At 56.6% G+C, this 20,725-nt stretch overlaps 8 protein-coding genes across 8 annotated transcripts; 3 read left to right on the top strand and 5 right to left on the bottom strand.

Annotated features, from left to right (window-relative positions):
* Window positions 1-475: 475 nt before the first annotated feature.
* Window positions 476-4,071, bottom strand: B0T15DRAFT_397587 (uncharacterized protein; the record flags this gene model as incomplete). The annotated part of the gene is made up of 3 exons (XM_062864912.1): window positions 476-1,702; window positions 1,760-2,925; window positions 2,982-4,071. 3 exons carry the CDS (start codon window positions 4,069-4,071, stop codon window positions 476-478), a joined length of 3,483 nt encoding a protein of 1,160 aa, XP_062721578.1.
* Window positions 4,072-4,813: 742 nt separating this feature from the next.
* Window positions 4,814-6,156, top strand: B0T15DRAFT_502844 (uncharacterized protein). Its single transcript, XM_062867445.1, has 2 exons — window positions 4,814-5,167; window positions 5,249-6,156. The coding sequence occupies exons 1-2, from the start codon at window positions 5,143-5,145 to the stop codon at window positions 5,911-5,913; spliced, it is 690 nt and encodes a 229-aa protein (XP_062721577.1). The 5' UTR covers window positions 4,814-5,142; the 3' UTR covers window positions 5,914-6,156.
* On the bottom strand, window positions 6,157-8,323 carry B0T15DRAFT_434993 (ferric reductase NAD binding domain-containing protein). Its single transcript, XM_062865808.1, has 3 exons — window positions 7,867-8,323; window positions 7,649-7,714; window positions 6,157-7,584 (listed from the first exon to the last, which is right to left on the bottom strand). The coding sequence occupies exons 1-3, from the start codon at window positions 8,186-8,188 to the stop codon at window positions 6,188-6,190; spliced, it is 1,785 nt and encodes a 594-aa protein (XP_062721576.1). The 5' UTR covers window positions 8,189-8,323; the 3' UTR covers window positions 6,157-6,187.
* Window positions 8,324-9,319: 996 nt separating this feature from the next.
* On the bottom strand, window positions 9,320-11,243 carry B0T15DRAFT_556238 (G protein-coupled glucose receptor regulating Gpa2-domain-containing protein; the record flags this gene model as incomplete). The annotated part of the gene is made up of 6 exons (XM_062870413.1): window positions 10,627-11,243; window positions 10,130-10,528; window positions 10,023-10,041; window positions 9,763-9,962; window positions 9,424-9,702; window positions 9,320-9,355 (listed from the first exon to the last, which is right to left on the bottom strand). Exons 1-6 carry the CDS (start codon window positions 10,759-10,761, stop codon window positions 9,320-9,322), a joined length of 1,068 nt encoding a protein of 355 aa, XP_062721575.1. The 5' UTR covers window positions 10,762-11,243.
* A 506-nt stretch (window positions 11,244-11,749) lies between these two features.
* B0T15DRAFT_210095 (uncharacterized protein) lies at window positions 11,750-13,110 on the top strand. The gene has a single exon (XM_062862664.1). It carries the CDS (start codon window positions 11,871-11,873, stop codon window positions 13,014-13,016), a length of 1,146 nt encoding a protein of 381 aa, XP_062721574.1. The 5' UTR covers window positions 11,750-11,870; the 3' UTR covers window positions 13,017-13,110.
* B0T15DRAFT_210094 (Alpha/Beta hydrolase protein) lies at window positions 13,111-15,897 on the bottom strand. The gene is made up of 4 exons (XM_062862663.1): window positions 15,268-15,897; window positions 15,068-15,171; window positions 14,323-14,992; window positions 13,111-14,167 (listed from the first exon to the last, which is right to left on the bottom strand). Exons 1-4 carry the CDS (start codon window positions 15,406-15,408, stop codon window positions 13,205-13,207), a joined length of 1,878 nt encoding a protein of 625 aa, XP_062721573.1. The 5' UTR covers window positions 15,409-15,897; the 3' UTR covers window positions 13,111-13,204.
* Window position 15,898: 1 nt separating this feature from the next.
* Window positions 15,899-19,080, bottom strand: B0T15DRAFT_210165 (uncharacterized protein). Its single transcript, XM_062862665.1, has 3 exons — window positions 17,698-19,080; window positions 17,459-17,638; window positions 15,899-17,406 (listed from the first exon to the last, which is right to left on the bottom strand). Exons 1-3 carry the CDS (start codon window positions 18,800-18,802, stop codon window positions 16,238-16,240), a joined length of 2,454 nt encoding a protein of 817 aa, XP_062721572.1. The 5' UTR covers window positions 18,803-19,080; the 3' UTR covers window positions 15,899-16,237.
* A 453-nt stretch (window positions 19,081-19,533) lies between these two features.
* On the top strand, window positions 19,534-20,721 carry B0T15DRAFT_209883 (uncharacterized protein). The gene is made up of 3 exons (XM_062862661.1): window positions 19,534-19,924; window positions 19,983-20,243; window positions 20,304-20,721. The coding sequence occupies exons 1-3, from the start codon at window positions 19,674-19,676 to the stop codon at window positions 20,386-20,388; spliced, it is 597 nt and encodes a 198-aa protein (XP_062721571.1). The 5' UTR covers window positions 19,534-19,673; the 3' UTR covers window positions 20,389-20,721.
* The last annotated feature ends 4 nt before the right edge of the window (window positions 20,722-20,725 follow it).

Below are 20,725 nucleotides of genomic sequence, written 5' to 3'. Positions count from 1 at the left end.
AGCGATGATCAATGAGGCAGGGAACAGTCAAATCTGGATTGAGCTACAGTAACTGTAGCGGAGATATAGGCGTCCAACCCAGCTTTGATCTCCATTGTTGGCATCAGATATAGATAGTATACTGCATATGGTATCGTATGGTTTTGTATCTACACACCCGCCTGCTCATCCCAAGAAAGAAGATCATCAACAAGACCCAACAAGAAAGGTATATGCAAAGTAGGAAGCTGTCGGTGTAATTCGGTGGCTGTCGTGTGCGCCCGATCGTTTCCGACTCTAAAAGGGGACATTCGGAGAACCCCCATTTGCCCAACCCAGCAGGAAGTATCCATCCCTTAAAACCAACCACGCATATCTTCGAACATCAGAAGGAGGCCGGTCCATACTTCTTGCGCCCAGAAGAGGGAACAGAAAAAGGAAAGAAAAGTCAATACCAGACCTTCTCATCCTAGCAATCACCATGATCGTCCCTTTGTCACCTTTGCTCGAGACTCTCGGGGCTCATCATTCCCGTCATGGCCTCCTCTTTATCTGTCGCCTGGCTCAGCCCATCCGCCAGACCACCACTACCATCCGCCGGACCGTCGGATACGGGCACAGCCAGATTCTGACCACTACTCCCACCACCCGTGGTAGGAGGGTTGAGCGCCGGCCCGCCCTTGAGATTTGGATGACTACCCTTTTTCTTTTCAGGCGAGACAGTGCCTGCCTTTGCTGCACCATCCGTAACTTGCGCATGCCCATTCTCGAGCTTCTTCTTCTTCTTCGCCAGCGCGACCTGCTCCTTCGGGCTCCGTTTCTGCGGCGAGACGATCTTGCCCGTGGCACCCAGCCTCGGCCGCGCGCGGCGCTGCTTGACGGGCAGGTCCTCGTCTTCGACGAGGGGCTGGTCGCCATTAGCATGCAGCTTGGCGAGGAAGAAGTTCTTGACCAGGCCGATCTGCTCCTGGATATTCTCCTTGGTAACCGGCTCCGAGGGCGGCAACGGTTCGAATAGGTCGGCGGTTGCGGTGCCCGCAGTCTGGGTCTGCATCTGGTATTGGCTGCGGACGCGAGATTGTAGGAGGTGCAGCGGCACGGACAGCATTTCCAGGCCGAGATCTTTGTCGAGACCGAGGGCTTTGAAGCCGAAGAAGTCCTCTCCCAGCTCCTCGGCGAAGTCGCCGCCGATGAACTGTTCGCTTCCGTCATTGAAAGCGCCTGAGCCGTCGGCGCCTGCGTCGGTGAGGGCGGGCCGCAAGAGGTCCGCAAGATGGGCTTTCATGCGCTCGTGGATCTGGCCAAGCTTGTTGCCCAGCCGATCGATTTCGTCACGGGCATAGCTTTCCAGCGAATCCACGTCATGGCCGTTCTCGTTCAGCGTGTGCAAAATCACCTCTTCGGGGGTGAAGCGTGGTTGGAACCGAGCGCCTCTTTCCGCCCATACCCCGGTAGCAGGCTTCTTCTCGGCCTCCCGGTAAACGTTAAACGTGCGAACCAGTTTCTGAAAGTAATCACCAGCGATGTCGGTGATGGTGTCGAGCGCTGATGGCTGCAGTTCCTCGAAACCAGCGTGGTAGAAGATCTTTGCCACCGAGCGCTGCATCGCCGACCTGCAAGCTTCGCCGGCCATCACCGGACCTTCCCCTGCAAGGAAGTGTGGTTCGATATCGGTTTCGAAAAATGGCTCCGGGTTATATTTTGGAAACTGATTAGTGTAAACCTGGTTGCGGTCAGTGACTCAATGCCGGTCGGTATCAGAGGAACGTCCAACACTTACGTGCGTCTGGATTTGCATCTGTTTTATCACGCTAATCTTAGAGCACAACTTGCGAGTCTCTTGCATCTGCCGTATGTTGCCGTCAATCTTTTGAGTAAGTCGACTCGATGGCGAAGTGAAGTGCCCCGGCGGGACTAGCCGGAGCATGTCTTCAAATTGATTGATGACTTGCCCTTCGCCATCCTCAACCCATTGGAGTTTTGGGTCGATGTCGGGGATGACGGTCTGGGGCTCGTAATATGACGGGACCGACCGGTCGACTTCATCTTCCATGCCCTCAGCTAGTGTTTCCGGAGCCTGAGACCCATCTTTTGAACCAGCCGCCGAAGCGTCGAGGTGAGCATTGTGGACAAGACCAAGTGCTTCCGCCTCTCGCCGAGACTTCAGGAACCGGCGCATTCCTGCCTTGGTTCTCAGGAGAGCGGGTTGGTCGGGGTTAAGCTTGTTGCCAGCAAACAGCTGATACCGCTCCTTGGCTATAAGGGCCCGGTCCTTTTTCGTAACCTGCTTCCAGATTTTGTACGCTTCATCTTCGTAAGCCTGCTCCGCCGCCTCACCGAGTGCTTGGCCGAGGGCCATGCCACTCAATGACGGCCCGTCGATATCCATTGCATCAGCGTTACTGGCGCCGGAATGGCCGCCCATGCCGTTTGGCGTCAGAGAGCCTGCGATCTGAGGGGTGCCGAAGCCATTGCTGCCCTCCACCTCGGAGCCTTCTCTGGTTTTGGCGAGGAGGCCATTAAGTTGTAGCAAGGGCTTCTGCTCCACGCTTGGGGTTCCTTCTTCCCCACCTTTTTGGTCTGACGGCGCTTTCCGGGACTTGTTGGCGCCTTTGGTGCCAGCTTTTCGTCCCCTGGATGACATGATCGGCTCATCGTCACTATCCTCGCCGGCATCGTCCTCGCCGCCGTTCTGCTTTCGGCGTTCCTCGGCCTCCACTTCTGCTCTCGGCCTTATGACGAGATCTGGGATGAGCGGAATGAGCTTTTCGGCTTCTTTCCGCATGCCATTCGCCATGCGGCGGAGGGGATGACCCATGTCCTGGTTATACTTAAGACAATTGTCCCAGATGAGGTTGAGGTCATAAACGAATTCGGCCTTGGATTTGTACTGAAGACCTTTCAGCTTCTTCGTCATAGTTCCTAGGTCCATGGGTTGCTTGATGACTGCGACGATGTTAGGCAAGACTCGCTACGCGGCGGTAACATCAAGCGGAACTTACAGTTGTAATAATCTGGCGCGTCTCTCTTATTCACTCGATTCAAAAACGGGGTCGAATATTCCGTGTGCGCCTTCAGCTCGCTGAGCACCTTCTCAAGTGCCTCGTAGAGCTCTTCCTGTCCAACGTTCTCTTCGCTGGCCCATTTGCTCCTATTCTTGCGGACCTCGTTCATCAGTGAGCGGAGCTCGGCATCGGAGGCGCGCACCTTCTCGCGCTTCATGTCTATCCTTGCAATGAGATGCTTTAAGGTAAGACTTGATGCCCCGAGATTCGCACTGCTGAGTGAGCCGTGGTTCTGCCCGGGCTGGTTCGTGTGGCTATGGCCGGTCTTGTCCATTTCGGCCTGTAATTGCTTCTCGGACTCCTCCAGTTGCTGCTGCTCGAGCATCGCAGTGCGGTCGTTCTCGAGCGTGTAAAACAGCGTGTGAAAACTCCGCTTCGCCGCTTCCTCGGTCGCATTGCGCGCTTCCTCCAGCTCCTTGCGGGCGTCCTCAGAGGACTTGGCTTGTGCCTGCGGGCCATCGTCTTGGAGCTTATCTGGGCGCTTTCCGGGTGACGGGATCGACTGGACCGGTGAACTCCCGGACTTGGACGGGGACAGCAGGGTCCTGGCGGCGGCGGCATTGGCGTGTTTCGACTGGAGGCCTTGTGACGTCTGCACGATGCGATCGGTATCTTCGTCCGCATCTTCTTCGTCATCATCGTCACCGTAATCGTCTTCGTCAATGACGCGCTTTGCCCTCTTGCGGGGGGGCTCCTGGATAGGCGTATGATCTGTCGCGGGCGCGAACAGGGGTACGGGTGGAGTCGGCGGCCGCTTCATCTCCTCGAGCGCGGCTCGGTTGTAATCGCCGTTGTCGCCAAATAGCAGCGCCAGCCTTTGATCGGCGCGGCGGAACAAGCTATCAAAGTGAGCGCGACGCTGGTCATCGTCAAGCTCGGATGCCTCAGGTATCAACGCTGGAGGGTTGTGGCTCGGCGTCTGCGTCCGCGCCGGGAGATCATCCACGACAGCAGGCTGCGTCCTACTGCCGGAGACCTGGCTGTTGGTCGGCGCGTGCCAGACATCCTGTCCGGCGGACATAGGCATCTTCTTCCCGGTCCGGAATGGCGAACTGAGGATGATCGCGCGGTCGCCACATGCGCCGGAATTGCGCTCGTGTTTGGCCGGCACCGGGGCACACCGAGGGGTCACGGTCACATGGGCGGAAAGCGCAGAGTTTGGCGAGATGGGCCGTGAATTTCGAGCGCAATCGGCGATGCTGTGCAGGTGTCGCGATGGCTTCTGCGATGGGCTATTTTGGGGGGAGTTTGACGTGAAGTCAGGATCGGAAGCAGGCTTCTGCCGTTTCTGGACAAGGGGGTGCGCTGCTTCGGCTTGGCGCGCAGTAAGAAGCCACTAAGATCGAGGGGCAATCTTTGTGTCGTCGCGTTGTCAACTCGGCGACAATTCGGAATCGTGACGTCTCGAAGCAAACGTTCAGGTAGGTGGTACTCTCGACCGAGCGATCGTGGCAAATTTGCAACATTTACCCTTCAACTGACCGCTAGCTGATGTCGCTACTTTGACGCAGGCCACCAACTTGGGAGAAGCGGCGAAGATCACGTGAGATGCCTTGCAGGCTGGCCCAAAGAACCAAGGCTCAATCGCTTTTTATCAGCCCAGCGGACAAAGTTGAAGAGGTGCTCATGTCATGTAAGGTTGATAAGAAAAGCGAGATGATTTGGACCGTTCTGATGATTCAGCGAGCCACTCGTGGTTGGTGTTGCGTTGACAGTAGAAGAAGCGTGCTGCTCGTTGTGGTGTAGGAGTTCACGTGAAGGTTCGCCACAGGTGTGGACTTAACAGAAATAGGCGGACCATACTGGGAGAAAGCCCCACCTGCCCAATTCGCTGCCCCGGATCGGCTCCGGCATCCCCCGCGCCCGGGGTCTTTTGATGCGCCACAATCAAGGCTCGTATGCGGGAGCCTTGTGAGCAACCTTCATCGCTAGCTGACATGCACCAACTGCATTGCCCTGAGAGCACCTCTATCCGATTCAACAATTGCATTGACCATGGCGATGCGGGCAATCAGCCTGTAACCGATATCGGTGATATGCATCGCAAAAAGGTTCTGTTGAAGATCAGGCACTTAGTCAAAACTGAAGCTAGCACGTCATGAGGATACGGCTTCCCTTCGCCGGTGCGTCCCCAAAGTCTGAGCATGCTCCAAATCCGATACGCTTGAGGCGCATCTTACATTGACTGTACTACCATACTGCAGGCGCCTTCGCCCTCCTCCTCCTCATCGCAGGCTACGCGGGGCTGTCCTCCGTCCAGCTCTCGGACACCGGCCTACCTATAGACGACAAAGTCTTGCACTTCCTAACATTCTTCGCCCTTACCGTCGCTTTCTACTGGATCATCGACACCACAAGGCGGCGCGTGCTCAACCTGACGCTAGTCGGATGCACACTGGGCCTAGGCATCGGGTCCGAGGTCCTGCAGGCCGTGCTGCCCAACGGCCGGGCCTTCGATTTCTTCGATGTCGTCGCCAACCTCGTCGGCTCCCTGGCCGGGCTGAGCCTTTGCGCGTGGTACCACAAGCGGATGCTGGAGAGGAAGCGGTTGAGGAAGTACAACGCCGTGCCTACGGGCGAGGGTGATGATGGTGATGTTGCTGTTGGGGAGGGCGAGGAGGATCTGGAGCTGGGGGAGGGTCCCGGCATTCGCCGTTCCGGAGAGCATGAAGAAGGGGTGGTTAGCAGTAGCGCCGCCGGCGGTCAGCGAGCTACGACGTTAGAGGAGGAGGTCGATAACTGGGATGAGAATGCTGTGGATGCCTGGGATGAGGATGATGCGGGTGATGTCAGCGTGTCTGCCTCCGCGGCAACTAAGGATGTGGACGCCAGCGGCGACCATGGCGGCGCGAAGAAGCGCGCTGATTGACAGTGAGCGAGAAGTGGGACGGACCTGCTGCGGCAACGTAGCATGTATGGTATGAATAACGTTTGGAATGGCTATGGCGTTCTTGCAATCGGATTTCACTCCTTTAGAAGCGGTCGGAACGGAAACTGGTGTGCTTTATTCCGCAGGAGTTGTATGACGACGACCATGGGTAGCAAGGCATGAAAATTCCTGTCACTGTACCTTGACATCTTGGTGGGGCAAATTCAATGCGGCAATGAATGTATGATCATTGATTATGTCGTTACGCTTCCTCCTAGAACCCAAATCCCTCTTTATGCCACAAGACTGGCCGGCCCCTCTTGACCCAGGCACCGACATATTCCCTTAGTTCTCTGGCCATCTCATTCGGGCCGCATACGAGCACCGCAACCCTCTCCTCATGTCCGTGCCGGAATAGGTTGTCGACGATTTGTTTCAGGTCTGGCCGCTTCCGGTTGTGCTGAGTTGTATACTGCCCTCGTCGGCAATCATGGTACATGGCGCTCATTTCTACCTCACCCTCGCCGTCGTCATCAACCCGGCTCCCATCCGCCCTGCGATCATGAGTCCACTCCCGCCTTAGAAGATCTGGCCCTTCCGGGTTAACCATGTCCCTAGTGATGAATATATGGATATTGTCATCTTTCAGTAGAGTTTGGGCTTCCTTCCCAGTGACAGCCCAGGTAGCATCCCCTGAGGCTCGGATGGCCCACACCATCTCGACCTTTGCCCCGGGGTTTTCGCTGGTGATGGAGCGGTATAGGGGTAGCGTGAAAGTTGCACCGACGCCGCCGGCAACAAGTAATACCCGGTCGAACTCGGCGCATAACTGCGGGAAGCGACTAGCCGCTCCGTAGGGGCCTTCAATAGACAGGGGGATTCTGTCTTGATCCAAGTCGTCGCTTGCCGCACCCGCCAACTGCCTTAAGGCCTTCGTCATAGGGCCGCCACAATGGCGTGCGACCATCGTGAGATCTCCCGTATCCTCGTCCACTGCAGCCACGGTAAAGGGGTTGAAAAGCAATTCGAACAGCAGGTGCGAGATGGAGGTGGCACTCATGGATCTACGAGCCGCCGCCGGAATGCTGAGATAGATGTGGGAACCTGGATGTCCGCGGAAGCGGTTGACCTTCGAGCGTGGGATGCTGGCCGAGATCTTGATGAGATCTGTACCCGGAATGGATTGCATGGTCGCCTGCGCGATGACGGTATCGAACTTTCGGGCACCCAGATCAAGGAAGAACACAGCCAGCGCCTCAAGCAGGAAAGCCTTGGTCGGAGCGGCGTGAGTGATAACCATCAGAGGCATCATAGTACCTACAACCACGTGGATGATGAAGAATAGCCGGTAGGAATACCGGCGAATTGGCCGCAAGGATGTCGACAGCAGGAGACTTAGGCCAAATAAGGCCATGAGCCCAGCAAAGACGACAGGGTCACCTAGCCGGTGGAGCCGGTCGGTTTGGACGAAAAAGTTCAAGTACAAGGCCACATGAAGACATAACAGCGTGGTCGTCACACGTGCCAGTACTCGGTGCCAACGGTTAACCTGCTCGTGAGAGGACTGGAGGATGTAGGCGACGGGATTGAGGGACTTGAGCGCCAGGAGATACTGGAGGGGATATTGCGAGACGGCGACGATGCCGAGCCGTTTTGTCAGGTGCAGGTAATCTTCAAATGCCCAGTCAAAGAACCGCCCTCGAGGAACGGATACGGGCGAGAGAAGGCGGCTTACCTTCCCCTGTCTGCAGCACACAAAGTAGCAGAAGCCAGGCAGTCCACGAAATCCCAGCAACCCACTCTGTTCGCCTGTTAGTCTCATGCTGCCCAATATGAACCGGGGTTACATATTCTCAGGGACAATCGAATCCGACCCTGAGAGACCGGCGTGGCGTTGATTTGATGTGCTGCGGAGAACGGTGAACGACGAAAGAAACTTGAAACAGTACATACGATCACGCTGACCCAGAACCATCCCGGCCACCACAACATCCTCACCCAGCCACCAGCGTACCCTGCGAGCCCGAGAGTTCCAGACCTCCAGGCCGCTGTTACGCCGCTCTTTCAAAACGGGAGAGCTCGGGACGGCATCATAGTCGCCCCTGGATGAGCCCTTCCCTTTTGTCCGCCACTCACCGAGTCGGGACAGCAGAACGAAAGCAACAAGAACCAGCGCCGAGAGCTGGGCGTAGAGGGCATACTTGTCGAGGGTCTGGCGGCGGACCTGTTTCTCGGCCGGTGACGGGTCGAGGAAGTGATAGTTTGGCCAGGCCATGATTACCTCGTTCGCGCTTCAGACCTCAAAACGGCGGTCGGTTGTAGTCTGATCCCTGCGGCGAGCTGAAGAATGCAGAAGCCGAAGGCGGGGACGGACGAGGGCTCGGGGCCGGGGCTGGATTTGAAATGTCCGTCCGGGGGAGGACACAGATGTGGGGCGCCCGCCATGTGCAACGGGACAAGGGGTGGTTGTGGAGATTAGAGGGTCGCTAGCGTTCAATGATTGGCTATTCACGCTGTGCCTTTCGTTTGCTCCGGCAGATCTTCAGGGCCCAGCACGCCCAGGCACTACATACGATCGACCCAATGAATCAAAACCTCATCCACTTCTCTCCAGACTCCCGTCCATCCACATCCTCAGCACTTCCAGGTTGCTACGGACGGCCTGAACAACCTCACGTCCGTATAGGTGCCCAGATTTTCCCTGCGGGTGTGTGTGACCCTAAATGATTCCGTGATCGCAGGGAAACAATAGGATCACTTACCACCCAGTCGGGCAAGGAAGCAAGCAACCGGTTCCATGTCCCTCGGCGTTCACACTTCACAGCCTCGTCTAGGTCGGATTGTCCAAGGGGCACCCGCCAGACGTCTATCATCAATTAAGTTGGCATACCTACGGTAACTACGTAGTTATCTTTTGTCCCACACAGTGATTTTGTCTTTTCCGTACGCTTTGCTTTCCCTCTACCTAATCCTCTCTTCTCGCGTCACCTGTTGCAACTCATTTGGACGCTCCGTTAAATACCCACGCATAGGTATCTTCTATGGTCTATGTTTCTCTTTCTCCTATATTGTTGTCCTTCTTACTTCCCTCCACCTGGCGTTCACATTCTCTCTACGTATTAGGGTGGCTCTAAACGCAACGAGTTTCATGTTGCTGCAATGATAAGCGCCTCATAATCTGAGCAAGCCTTATTTCATCCCAGAATTTACTGGCCACATATCCCGCTGATCTCCAGGGAAGTACGGTTTCGTGGGCCTCGGGATAGCCAACGGTGTCTCGCGGCCCGTGGTGCTCATGACCCTGACCTCCACGGTCTTCCGTATGCCCTTATCCCGCATGCCACCAAGATCTCGCAGCTCAACCTGATCCCCAGTCGGAATCTGTAACGAATCAGCTGACTCGATGCTACTTGCGGCGAGTGCCGCGTGCCTTGTCGAGGCCCTAGACACCAACTGCCATCTGTCAGCACAGTTCCAATACCACCTCCGTCGGGGGCCGTTGTTGCTCACGTCGCCGTAGGTGGTGGCCGGCGCGACCGTGCCGTCATTGCCGTTGAGAATTGGAAACTTCCGTGGGAAGAACAGATTGCGCCAGCTGGAGAGGGAGCTCTCGGTGGCGCCATAGATGACGGCGTCGACGAAGCCCTGCACGACAATGCATGCCTTGTCGAGCGTCTGGATCTGCCACGGCGCTGGCTCGCCGGTGATGGTCTGGTAGATTCTGATCGTCGTCGGAAGCGACCAGATGACGGAGTATGCCAGCGGATACAGAAGCATCAGACGAGCAAGCTGAGCGCATCAAAGGCTGTCAGCGCAGATCCTTTCTTCCACCATCTATGCTTAAGGTACCTTCTTCAGCTTGCGGGTGTGTCTGGACGTGTTTCCAGACATTTCAGGTTGACTGCTAGTGTGGCCATTCGTATCGAGTTGACGAGAGCCTGAGCCGCTTAGGCTGCCGGAGGCCTCGAGCGAGGCCATGTGGCGGTGAGCGCGGAACAGCAGGAAGTACAGCCTCGCATACATCAAGAACATGGCCGCAACGATCACCCCTGCTCTACGTTAGGGCCGCCTTTTCCGATGCAATGGCCTGAAGGGTGAGAGAGACCTACAACGTGGGACGAAGTTAACCTGTGGCGGTGCCTATTTGTCAGAACCTGCGTTGACTTCAGGGGTGACGGACAAGACACAACACAACAAAAGCGACGGAAGAGATTACCAGCAGCCGAACCTCGTCCGAGGTGAACCAACACCACGCTCCGATATCGCCATAACCAGTAACGCCCAGCCCGATAGCAGCCCATGTAATCGAGAGCAACCAGGGCAATGCCCAGATGACCGGCAGATGATCCTGGACCCACGACGAGGAGCGCTTGTGGTCGGCCAGGACAAAATATGTGCAGATGGCAATGGTCAGCACCCAATAATCAGTCTGAATGACGAACACCTGGGTCATGAACCCGTTGAAGCTGCAAAAGCGAGCGTTCTCAGGTGCGCCGATCCATCTCCCGCCGACATTCATGGACGATGACACGAGGAAGTTGAGCGCCATAACGCAGTCGCTGATGGCCAGACCGAAGATCAGGTGGTGACGGAAAGTCCGAAGGTTGGAGAAGGCCTGGACGTCGCGAACATGTCAGAGACCCATCAACGCCTTGTCACCTCCACTGGCTGTCCTGGTAGGCGGGCGGCTAGGAAACTCGTCCAGAAGCTCACCATAAAGCTCGCCATGATCCAACCCGCTCCGACACAAGCTAAGATGGAAGCCACCAGGATCACTGCGCTCTGGACCCGTATGATGCCAGGGTCCGTGGGCGCGGCCAGAGCCGCTCGGGGTGCGATGTCAAACATGGCGCTCCCTAGTGAGATGGGTAGGTAGGTGACTCCACACAGATCGGCAAACAATGGCCATGCTTCGGTCAAGCAAGGCAACGGAGGATGAAGGGGTTGTCACGGGTGTAATATCCAGCCGTAAGACACGCACTCTTTCCATCTCCAGGAGGTCCATATTCAATACTTCCAAACACGGTGATGGATCAATTCCCGGGATGCTTATCGGGCGCACAAGCAGAAGGATCATATGCAGTCTGTACGCGCTATGCGAGAGGTACGTACGCGACTGCACCAGACACCAGGAAAAGGTGACTTTGCAGGACTCCTAGCGAGCAGTGCAGCGTATGTGAAACCAACCATCAGTCGCATGGGAACCTGTCGTGCATCCCAACAAGGGAAAAAAGCAATGCAGAAAGACATACCTTATCAGTCCGGGGGCGACGGGCATCTTGGTTGATTCCCTTTTCCGGCTCCTCAGTCTCACCTTGACCTGGCCATCAGGGGGCTATCATTCTGAATGGACATTCTCCGAGTCCGAATCATCGGGCCGGGCCGCTCTAATGCCCCCACGCGGCCTGCCGTCGCTATCTTGCCTATCTGCGAGGTCCCAAGATAGACAACTGGCCCGCGGAGAAAGGAACCTGTCCGGGTTCACGAACCCAGCTGCCTGATGCACATCTGGTACATGATGGTTCCAGAAAGGAGAAGCCGAGCCGTTTGTAGTTTATGGCCGCGGAGACACTTCAACTCTGCTGCGCTTGTCCGATCATTGATGCTCAGCTCGTGGCCTAGCACAATGCTCCTCATCATGAGTCGCGTGGGAAGCAGCGTCGTGCGAGACAAGAACCTTCTTGGCGCACATGGGCGCCGGGATCAGCACAGCTGAGCTAGCTGATCCACAACGTTAGTGGCTCCACCCTCGCCCTGCGCAGCTGCCAAGGCGCCAAGTCAAGCACTAAACCGGCGTCATTGAAGGCCACAAACGCGCTTCGTCATCGATTGTTGCCCGCGATCGAGACGCTGGACCGGTCAATTCGAGGACCCCCCACTAGAACCTTGAAGGAGCCCAGCACTCCCGTGTCCATGTCGACGCTGCAGCAGACTTTCCGGTAGAAAGTACACATGCAATGGGGCACAGGGGTCTCCTCAACAGCGCATTGCGTGTCAATGGCCGCCAACTTTCCCAGCGCCACGCGCAACCATCCACATTCCTGATCTCCCTCTCCAGGGACCTCTCACACTTCAAACCCCCTTCGAGGAGAAGCCACTCGTCTGCCGCGCCTGCACCACAACCACAACCACAACAGCAAGAACCTTCCACGACTGCCACAATCAACACCTCCTCCTCCTCCTCTACTATCTCAGTCCCAGCCGCAACTCGCGATCATGGCCTCGCCAACCCCCCACCAACAACTCGCCCGCCACCGCTGACCCTCCCGAGCCGCCCGACCGAAGCAGCAGGCCACCCATTCCTCTCGCAAGCCAACTTCTCCTACCTGTTCGCGCAGGGCATGGCCTACCTATCCTTCTACAAGACGGGGATGAAACACATCTACACCAACACGCGCCTCCTTTACTCCAAAAGACTTCGAGAGGGAACAGGGGAGGAGGAGGAGGAGCAGTTGCGTCCGCCACGGGCCGGCACGCGCGCACACATGCACCTGAAGCTGCGCTGGGCGCATGACGTGCGCCGGCTGCCGCTCTTTGCGCTCATCTTGATCGTGTGCGGCGAGTTCACGCCGCTGGTGGTGCTGGCGCTGCCCAGGGCGGTGCCACTTCCGTGTCGGATCCCGAGGCAGGTAGAGAAGCTTGAGAAGGAGGATCAGAGATGGCGGGAGGAGGGGAGGAAGGAGGTTGTTGCGAATGCGAATACCGCTGGTAATGGTGGTGGTGATGGTGGGGACAAGGGAGGAGGAGGAGGAGGAGAACAAGTGCCGCCGGTCACGGGTCTAGCGAAGATACTCGGCTTGCCTGTCCGCTGGTGGACGCCGCAGTCTGTGTTGCAGTCCAAGGTGGAGAGGCGGTTGAGGTTCTTGGACGAGGATGACGAACTGTTGGTTCGGGCTGGTGGGGCGGAGGTGCTGGTGCCGGAAGAGGTTAAGCTTGCGTGCGCGGATAGGGGGATTGTGGTGATGGGACGGGGTGCGGAAGAGTTGAGAGGGGTGTTGGGGAGGTGGTTGCGGTTGACGGATGCCAGGAGGATAGGGGAGCAGGGGAGGAGAGACGTTGTCATGAGGTTATTGTTGAGGGAGGAGAGCGAGTGGGAGCAGTGAGGCCGCTGTGAAGGTGTACATACATTTGGGAATGTGTACAAAGTCTGTGTACAACATATGTATGCATCAGCGAGGATATATGTCCGGATATACATGGGCAAAGCAACAGAAGGCGCGGGTTTAGACTACCTACGGAACAGTATCCAGACCTCCAGCCCAGTTGCTTATTCCAAGGGAAGGCTTCACATTCACAACTCATCACCACCAACACCGCCGCCTGGCGCCCCTTCTCCCTCCACCACAAACCAGTCCTTGACCACGGCCGTCCCATTGACCACCGTCTTCCAGACCTCCTCCTCGCACGTATCCGGCCTAAGCACATAACACCTCGCCTTAGGCATCGCAGGCAACTCCCCCCTCACGCCCCACGCATCCCGCGGCCCTTCCGTCCTATACTCATCCGTGACCTTCACCATTCCGGTCGCAACATCCCACCCAAACATGGCCCTCCTGAAGATTTCGTACGCCGCAGCCGGCTGAAAAGCAGGCACCTCATGCCCGGCCTGGAACACGCGGGTGAAGCTGAAATTGCCCAGCTGTCGCGTGAGCCCCGCCACTTTGCCCTCCACCACGAGAGGTGCGTACCCGGTCTCGTGAGCAAATTCCCGCTGCCGGGAGTAGGGCACCTTGAGGCTGGTGCATTCCCCGCCCGGCCAGTTGGCAATCAGGTCCCTGTCGCCATACATCAGGTGCACGCGCACCCCTCCCCCGCCGGCCCAATTACCGTCGTCATGATGGTCGAGCAAGGACGCGAGCGCCTCGAGCTGGCCCGTCTGCAGCGGGTCGAAGGTTGCGTCGAAGGCGTGGTTGGCCGCGAAGGAGACGGGCGTGTAGTTCACGGGCACCCCCAGGGCGGAGAGGATGTGGGATTGTGCGAGGTAGCCGTGCAGGTAAGGCGGTGGGAAGGGTTTCTGGAGCGGTTGGGAGATGTCGTAGGGCGAGCGCGACGTGACCTCGGTGAAGAGGGCCTGGCAGGCGGTGACTGTTTCTTCGAGGACGTTGAGGCAGGCCGTGGCATTTACATAGGAGGAGATGTCGTCGAGGGAGCTGGCGCAGGAGGCGAGCCGGTCTCGGAGACCGTTGGGCCGGGTCCAGTTGTGCATGAGGTCTTGGTGGAGGGAGTCGTTGTAGAATTGTGCGCCGTTGTAGGTCTGGTGGAAATAAACGGGTTAGATTTTATGGAATCGTCGGCCTCTGTAAAACGGTCTTGTCACAAGAAGTAAAAGAGAAAAGAAAAGAGAGAAAGAAAAAAAAAGACGAAGAGAAGCAAAGAGGAAGAGGGGGAGAAAAGAAACTTGAACCTCACATTGTTGTACGGAAATTCAAGACAGGACTCAATCGCGGTCGCCCAGTCAACAGCGCCATCGACGATGCCCAGTGTATCAAGGTGCAGGTAGTGCGCTCGGGGGCCCTTCAGCCTCCCGTTCCGGATCTTCTCGTTCTGCTTCTGAAAGAACCGGAAGAAGGCCGGCCCATAGTGTCCGCCATAGCTCTCCGTCCAGAGACTGACCCTGCCGTCGCGAGGGCTGTAGTGCGGAAATTCAAACAGCCACGTCTGCAGGAAATGCCAGAGAGCATGGGCGGCTTGCTCCGTGCTGTTGGCCGTCTGCGATCCCTTCTGACTGCCCGTGGTCCCGATCAGGAATGTATTGTTGGTCTCCGGGATTTCCCCGTCGCTGAAGTTTGTGGGTGTGATGACGGGCTCATCCAAGTCGCCTGTCTCCCAGCTGATCGTGACGTTGGTCAGCACATCGTACGAGAAGCCCGTCTGCACCGGCTGATCGATGTAGAGCATGTTGATCTCGTTGTTCCAGCTCCACGAGTTGCGGTACGTCGACTTGGAGTCCGCCGTAACAAAGCAGGGGCCGTTCTCCTCCAGCAGCCCCATCATGGACGAGCCCCCCGGGCCGCCATTCAACCATATGGCGAGGGGGGCGTTGGCCGGGTCCTTGCGGGCCTCGAAAAACCAGAAGAACCTTTTGATTTAATATCTCAGCCACGACAGGCCTTCTGAATTCTGAGAGTGTTTACGACGCCATCACTGCACTTACGTGTTGATCGGATAGTCCTGATCTTGATCTCCGAGAAGGTGAGGCGGGAGATGCACGTATCCAGAGTACGACTTCACCCCTGGTGTTGTCTCACATATGCCGGGCTACTAGTCGTAAAAGTGTGCCGGTCAGGACGGTACTTATCGGCAACCGGGCCTTTTGCAGTCGGAGCCTTCTCAGCTGAAATCAAATGAACTGACCTCTTTGAACGAGATGCTGACATTCTCATGGAACTTTGACTGTACGACAGTGATGCCCTCCCTATTTGGGGGAAACTGTGCCTTTGTGCCGAGGAGGTCCAAGACAAGCGCAGCTGTTAACAGTAGCCGTCGGCCCTTCATCGTCCTTGCGGTGATGTAGAGCTAAGTTATAAGACATATGGAAATCCCCTGTTTCCTGGAATGATTCGCTCTAAATAGCGATCTGGATGTAAGCAGTAGTAGTGGAAGGATTGAATTACGAACTACCGGTACCTAGGAAGACGCGTAAACCAGTCGCACTCGGGTGTCGGCGGGGTTCATATATAGAAATCGACCTGCCTATTCCGTCTATTAAGTACTAGGCAGCCGGATGCTACATACAAATTGATCTTCATCTGCTTATCACCGTTTGCTAGTCATCGATCACCGTCCTCATACGATCGTCCTAGAACCCAAGCCAGAGCTTGTCCTCTGACGGGACGTCCTTACCCATTGTGGGTAGCGAAGCTTCCAATAAACCTCAAAGCTAAGTACTCGAAGGTTAGATTCTCTCAAGCTTGCTCCTTCTAGCGGCGATAGGCCAAATTGTGGCCCCCAAGCTTTCGTCATCACTGCCTTTTTTTTTTTTTTTTTTTTTTTTTTTTTTTTTTTTGATTTCCGGTCCCAGCGCAAGCGTGGTTGCCCCTGTCCCGGCTGTTTTCAAGAAACTGCGCTACTAAGCCGAGACCCTCACTCTCTAGAAGTCTGAAATATGTACGGCCCTGTTCGCAAAAGCACCAGAGATGCATTGCGAAGAGGACTCTGTTGCAACGCCGAAACATATCAGCTCGAACGCCTGAGCACCGGGTTCGAGGAGTGTATCGAATCTTCGAGGTCTGAGCAGCGGTGATTTGTGCCGTTACTCTGGTATCGGCTGAAGCTCATCCCAGACCTTGTGCCTCCTTTAAGGAGCAATCCCAGCCCATCAGCTTCACTGCGCGGCACGCTTCAGCTGATCGATAATCGTCTGCACCTGTTGCGCGGTGTCGACTCCGCCATACCCATTGGGGACGGCGGCGGCAGACGGCATGGCACCGCCCACCGGCGGGGCATAGGCCGGTGCGGGCGCGGCGCCGTAGCTTGGTACGCCCGGCATCGGAGTAGGCTGCGCTGGGGTAGCACTCCTAAGGCTGCCTAACAGAGCATTTACATCAATTTGGGATGCGGGGGCCGCATTCGCAGGAGGCATCCCCGGATGCGCCTGCGGCGCGCCTGCGTGTGGGGTTTGGAGTGATGCCAGGAGCGCTTGCAGCGCCGAGTTGTCGAGCTGGCCGACCACGCTGGCGAGATTGGCTGTCGGGGGTGCTGCCTGTGGGTGCCCGGATGGGCCCGAGTGCGGAGGGTACTGATGCACGTAGCCGGCAGGAGCTGCTTCGGTGTGGTACGGCGGATATGCGGGGGCCGCGTACATTGGCCCGGATGGAGCGACGTAAGCGGCAGACTGGGCCTTCTGCCTCACCACAAGCTCTGCCGCCACGGGAGGGTCTATCCCTTGGTAGAGCTCGAAACGGACGCTGCTGCTTCCAGACCGGATAAAGACCTGGATGGGAATCTTGCCCTGGGCCGCAGCGGCGTAGTCGAGATCCACGATGGCGTGAACGCCTTCCACAACCTGGCGCTGCACCACCGTTTCCCGGGGGAATCGAGGGTTGATGTACATAACATCCGTTTTCAATCCCTTGCTGTGGAACGCTCCTTGGACCCAGCCAATGAAATCTCGCGAGACTTCCTGCAGAAGCAGTATTTGGACGTCCGGAACGTCGGACCCGTAACGACGCGGCAGATCAAATCGTTCGCCATCAGACGGTGCCCGGCGGTGTGGGCTTGGACTCCTGCGCCTGTACGAGTCGTCGCCGTAACGGCCATACCGCGGTGGTGATCGAGAACGCCGGCGCGCATGCGGGCCGAATTCCCGGTCTCGCGAGTAGCGGTGTTCGCTCCGGCGTGGCGAGAGAGAGCGTCCCGGGCGATAGTCATCCCTCCTCCAGCCGTGATCCCCACTGTCATATCGGCCGTTCGCGCGCGTCTCCCGCGGGTTTCGGCGGTCCGGAGATCTCTCCCTGTCGTCCTTCTTCTTTTGAGTACGCGAGATCTCGAGGTCTGTCACATGGTCAGACGAAGTCACCTGCAGACACAGAGCAAGAGAACTCACGGATTCTGCGGCCGCCAAGCTCGATGCCCTGAGCGCCTTGCATGGCAGCATTGCCTTCCGCCACGGTGTGATACTGCACAAATCCATATGCGTTCTTCAACGAGATCTGTGCTAGTCGACCGAACCTGTGGAACACATCAAACACCTCCCGTTTTGAGACCCTCTCACTAGATAGATTTCCTACAGCACAATCAGTCAGCTGCTACATAGCAATTCTTTATGGGGGGTTGGGAACTCACCGATGAAAATGCGAGAGCCTTCCGGGAATCTCTCCCATTTCGCTTCCGACGTGTACCGTTTCTCGTCGGCTTGAAACTGCTCCCATCGTTGTTTGATTGACAACGCATGGTAGTTGCCGAATGCATCTGCGGACAGGGGCATGTGAGGGGAAAGAGTGTGGGACGACCCGCCAAACGCTCCTGGTGGTATTGGAGGCAACGATGAAATGCCATCACTTGGTGCATATGCGGCATGTGATTCACCAGGACCGGCAATGTTCATCGGCAACCCCGGGGCTGGGGGATGCGGACCACGTGGTTGGAACTGGGGGATGGCGGGGAGACTGGCGGGCGGGTTGGGCAGTGAAGGCTTCGGGGGGAGTGAGGGCGGGTGTGATGACGGTAAGGTGGACGAAGCGGCTTGTGTAGTAGCTGCGGTGGCTTGTGCAGGCGCAGTAGAGGGAGATGTTGTGACGGCTGCTCTAGCAGTGATGTCGTCTACCAGCTTCTGGATGTCAACAGCGGCATGATCTCCGTTTGTCGACTCAGGCTCCGGGCGAGCGACGGCAGTTGGGGTTGCTTCATGCGCCGAGGCGGCAGGGGCTTGCTGCTCGGGAGACGAGGCGGTAGGGGCAGTGGCAGGTGCCGCAGAAGATGGGCTGTCGTTCGGCGTGGCAGAAGACAACTCGGATGAGCTTTCCGAGACCTTAGATGGCTCAGATGGAGCGGACGCTCCCGGTGTCTGGTCCTGGCCGTTGCTCTGAGGCAAGCCAGGAGGAGCAAGCGACGGCGGGTGGTCAGATGGAGAAGGAACTTGAACAGCTGCTGGAGACTGGCTGGGCAAAGGGCCAGAAGCGGATGGGCTATTCGAAGATTGTGAGGCCATTGATACATCTGGCTGAGCTTCCTCAACCTCACTCTGATACTCATGTGCCGAAGGCGAATCAAAGCTTCGAGCATAGTCATGGTTCAGGCTGGCAGCATCTGGCTCGACTGTCTCCTGTTCCTGCACCTCCTCGCCCTCGACATAAATGCTCTCGTCGCTGTTCTCGTGCGACGCGTCGGAGTAATCGCCACCGACCACTATGGTGTCAGATATCTCCGTCGTCTCTGGATTCGACTCCATTCTGACGGGGAGACAAAGGGCGGATGGTGACGTGGATGCACAGCTGCTTCGTTAACAGTTGTTGCTTGGTCTTTTAGCCCTGGACCTCGGTTTTCAAGGTGGCGTTCTAGATGGGGGGAAGCTCTAAGCCCTGAAAGGTGCGGCTGGATGGGAGGAATGAGCGGGTGGCAACCACGATATCGGACGGCCGCTTTGAGTCCAAGCGTGATGGCTTGATCGTAATGTGAAAGATGGCGGGTCTGTTCAGAGATGGCAGTCCACCAAAAGGCGGCAAAAGGAAAGCCCAGATTTTACTTCCCGTTCTCGAGATGAAAGTTGTCCGTATACCTTCACATCAAAGGTGGGAGAAAACGGGATGGAATTCGTGATCACCCAGGAGACAGGCGACGGGAAACAGTAAGATGAGAGGTGTTCGGCCGGAGTGCATCAAACCTATTTGACGAGGATGCTGGACTCCGGGCGCTGCCTTGGTGGGGTTCAATTGGAGATGCGCGTTGTTCAGAGAGAAGTTGGAGGAAGCAACAGGATGCCAAATCGGTGGAATGGGAAGGGCAGCTTTATATATGTAAGTGCCGACGTGCAGGCGCATGCGGAGTTAGACTGGTCGGCAGAGAAAATTCTCGATGTTGAGTTGAGATCAAGATTCCCCACAACTTGGTTTGCTCCGCGATTGAATGCGGCTTGGCAAACTCAGGCTGTCGACATTCAACAAGACATTTCGTTCCCAATTTGGCTTAGCGCCTCGCTCTATGTATGTACTTAAAAGTCACCACTGGCGACTTCCACTTATAAGTATTTCCACTGTTCCAGTGAGTGAGAGGCAGGTCAGGCATTATCGCCGGAACCTGTTCTGGACTTCGTTTCATGCACCATGCGATATCGTCCTGCCCTGTGGCCACTGCTTACCGGCCGACCTGAACGTGGGTGGCTGTTGAATGGCAATCCCGTGCCTGTGCCGACGTTCCAAAGGTCTGTGAGGCACCAGGCTTTCGATGCAGCGTTTGATCAGGAACAGCTGGCCGAGGCCAGGAAATGGCGTGAGACGTTCTCCATTAGCAGTCTGCCCCAAGGCAGCACCTCCTTCTCGCGGTCTAGCGGCCCGGGAGGGCAGCATGTAAATAAGTTGGTTCCCGCCTTCCGCGGCGTCTTATTCATCGACCACATGCCCTAACGTCACTAGGACCGAAACCAAGGCGACAACCACCTGGTCTGTACCCCAACTGCTAAGCTTTCTACCAAAGCTGCTACATGATGGCATCCGCAAATCAAAATACTACTCGAAACGAAATGACTGCCTCACAATCCAGGCGCAGACACAGCGAAGCCGAAATGCGAACACCGACGAGAACCGCCAGAAGCTCTTCGAGGAGCTGGAAGACCTGTATCGCAGGACAGTGCCGGGCGAGACCAGCCCAGAGAAGGCCAAGAAGTACGCAGTGTTGTAAGTCAAGGCTCAGATTGAGGAAAACGATGTGATCTTGCAGTTCTCACTAGGATATAGGCAGAAGAGTGCCACCGAGGCCCGATTAAGGTTAAAGAAGCAGATGAGTTCAAAGAAGGCGTCTCGAAGGGGTTCCGATGATTGAACCAATTGCCATATGTCCATAGCCGACCACACCTATATCATCTTCCTTAGCTCAGGTCAAAATAGAAACGGACGGTAGTGAGTCTAGAAAGGCTGAAGTACTGTAAGGAGAACTGCCTTCGTTTGGTCATTCCTCCCCAAGGGTCTCCCAAATATTTGCTCGACTTCCATCCTCAGCACCACGGAGTGGGTTTATTAACGCACGAATGCAGTTACGTGGGTCCATGTGCTGGTTATGGCAAGCGGTGAGTCCAGAGTGGATACGGAATGCATACCGCCTGGCAGAATAAAATGCTTCGAAAGCTGCAGCATGGAAATTTTGGGCCCCTCCATCCCCG

The sequence above is a fragment of the Chaetomium strumarium genome, assembly GCF_033439665.1.
Source record: "Chaetomium strumarium strain CBS 333.67 chromosome Unknown B0T15scaffold_4, whole genome shotgun sequence".
NCBI lineage: Eukaryota > Fungi > Ascomycota > Sordariomycetes > Sordariales > Chaetomiaceae > Chaetomium > Chaetomium strumarium.
The sequence above is the reverse complement of the archived record's forward strand: the minus strand, read 5'-3'. Positions and strand labels throughout refer to the sequence as shown.

Excerpts from the sequence above, each read along its gene's own strand:
- B0T15DRAFT_502844 (XM_062867445.1), top strand. The coding sequence starts at position 5,143 with ATGAGGATACGGCTTCCCTTCGCCG. Across the intron at positions 5,168-5,248 it reads GATACGGCTTCCCTTCGCCG|GCGCCTTCGCCCTCCTCCTC; the intron begins GTGCGTCCCCAA and ends ACCATACTGCAG.
- B0T15DRAFT_434993 (XM_062865808.1), bottom strand. The coding sequence starts at position 8,188 with ATGGCCTGGCCAAACTATCACTTCCTCGACCCGTCACCGGCCGAGAAA. Across the intron at positions 7,715-7,866 it reads GGTTCTGGGTCAGCGTGATC|AGTGGGTTGCTGGGATTTCG; the intron begins GTATGTACTGTT and ends ACAGGCGAACAG. Across the intron at positions 7,585-7,648 it reads TGTGCTGCAGACAGGGGAAG|ATTACCTGCACCTGACAAAA; the intron begins GTAAGCCGCCTT and ends GGGCATTTGAAG.
- B0T15DRAFT_210095 (XM_062862664.1), top strand. The coding sequence starts at position 11,871 with ATGGGGCACAGGGGTCTCCTCAACAGCGCATTGCGTGTCAATGGCCGC.
- B0T15DRAFT_210094 (XM_062862663.1), bottom strand. The coding sequence starts at position 15,408 with ATGAAGGGCCGACGGCTACTGTTAACAGCTGCGCTTGTCTTGGACCTC. Across the intron at positions 15,172-15,267 it reads TCAGCATCTCGTTCAAAGAG|CCCGGCATATGTGAGACAAC; the intron begins GTCAGTTCATTT and ends TACGACTAGTAG. Across the intron at positions 14,993-15,067 it reads CAGGACTATCCGATCAACAC|GTTCTTCTGGTTTTTCGAGG; the intron begins GTAAGTGCAGTG and ends TTAAATCAAAAG.
- B0T15DRAFT_210165 (XM_062862665.1), bottom strand. The coding sequence starts at position 18,802 with ATGGAGTCGAATCCAGAGACGACGGAGATATCTGACACCATAGTGGTC. Across the intron at positions 17,639-17,697 it reads AGGCTCTCGCATTTTCATCG|GAAATCTATCTAGTGAGAGG; the intron begins GTGAGTTCCCAA and ends ATTGTGCTGTAG. Across the intron at positions 17,407-17,458 it reads GCTTGGCGGCCGCAGAATCC|ACCTCGAGATCTCGCGTACT; the intron begins GTGAGTTCTCTT and ends ACCATGTGACAG.
- B0T15DRAFT_209883 (XM_062862661.1), top strand. The coding sequence starts at position 19,674 with ATGCGATATCGTCCTGCCCTGTGGCCACTGCTTACCGGCCGACCTGAA. Across the intron at positions 19,925-19,982 it reads GGAGGGCAGCATGTAAATAA|GACCGAAACCAAGGCGACAA; the intron begins GTTGGTTCCCGC and ends TAACGTCACTAG. Across the intron at positions 20,244-20,303 it reads GCCAAGAAGTACGCAGTGTT|GCAGAAGAGTGCCACCGAGG; the intron begins GTAAGTCAAGGC and ends ACTAGGATATAG.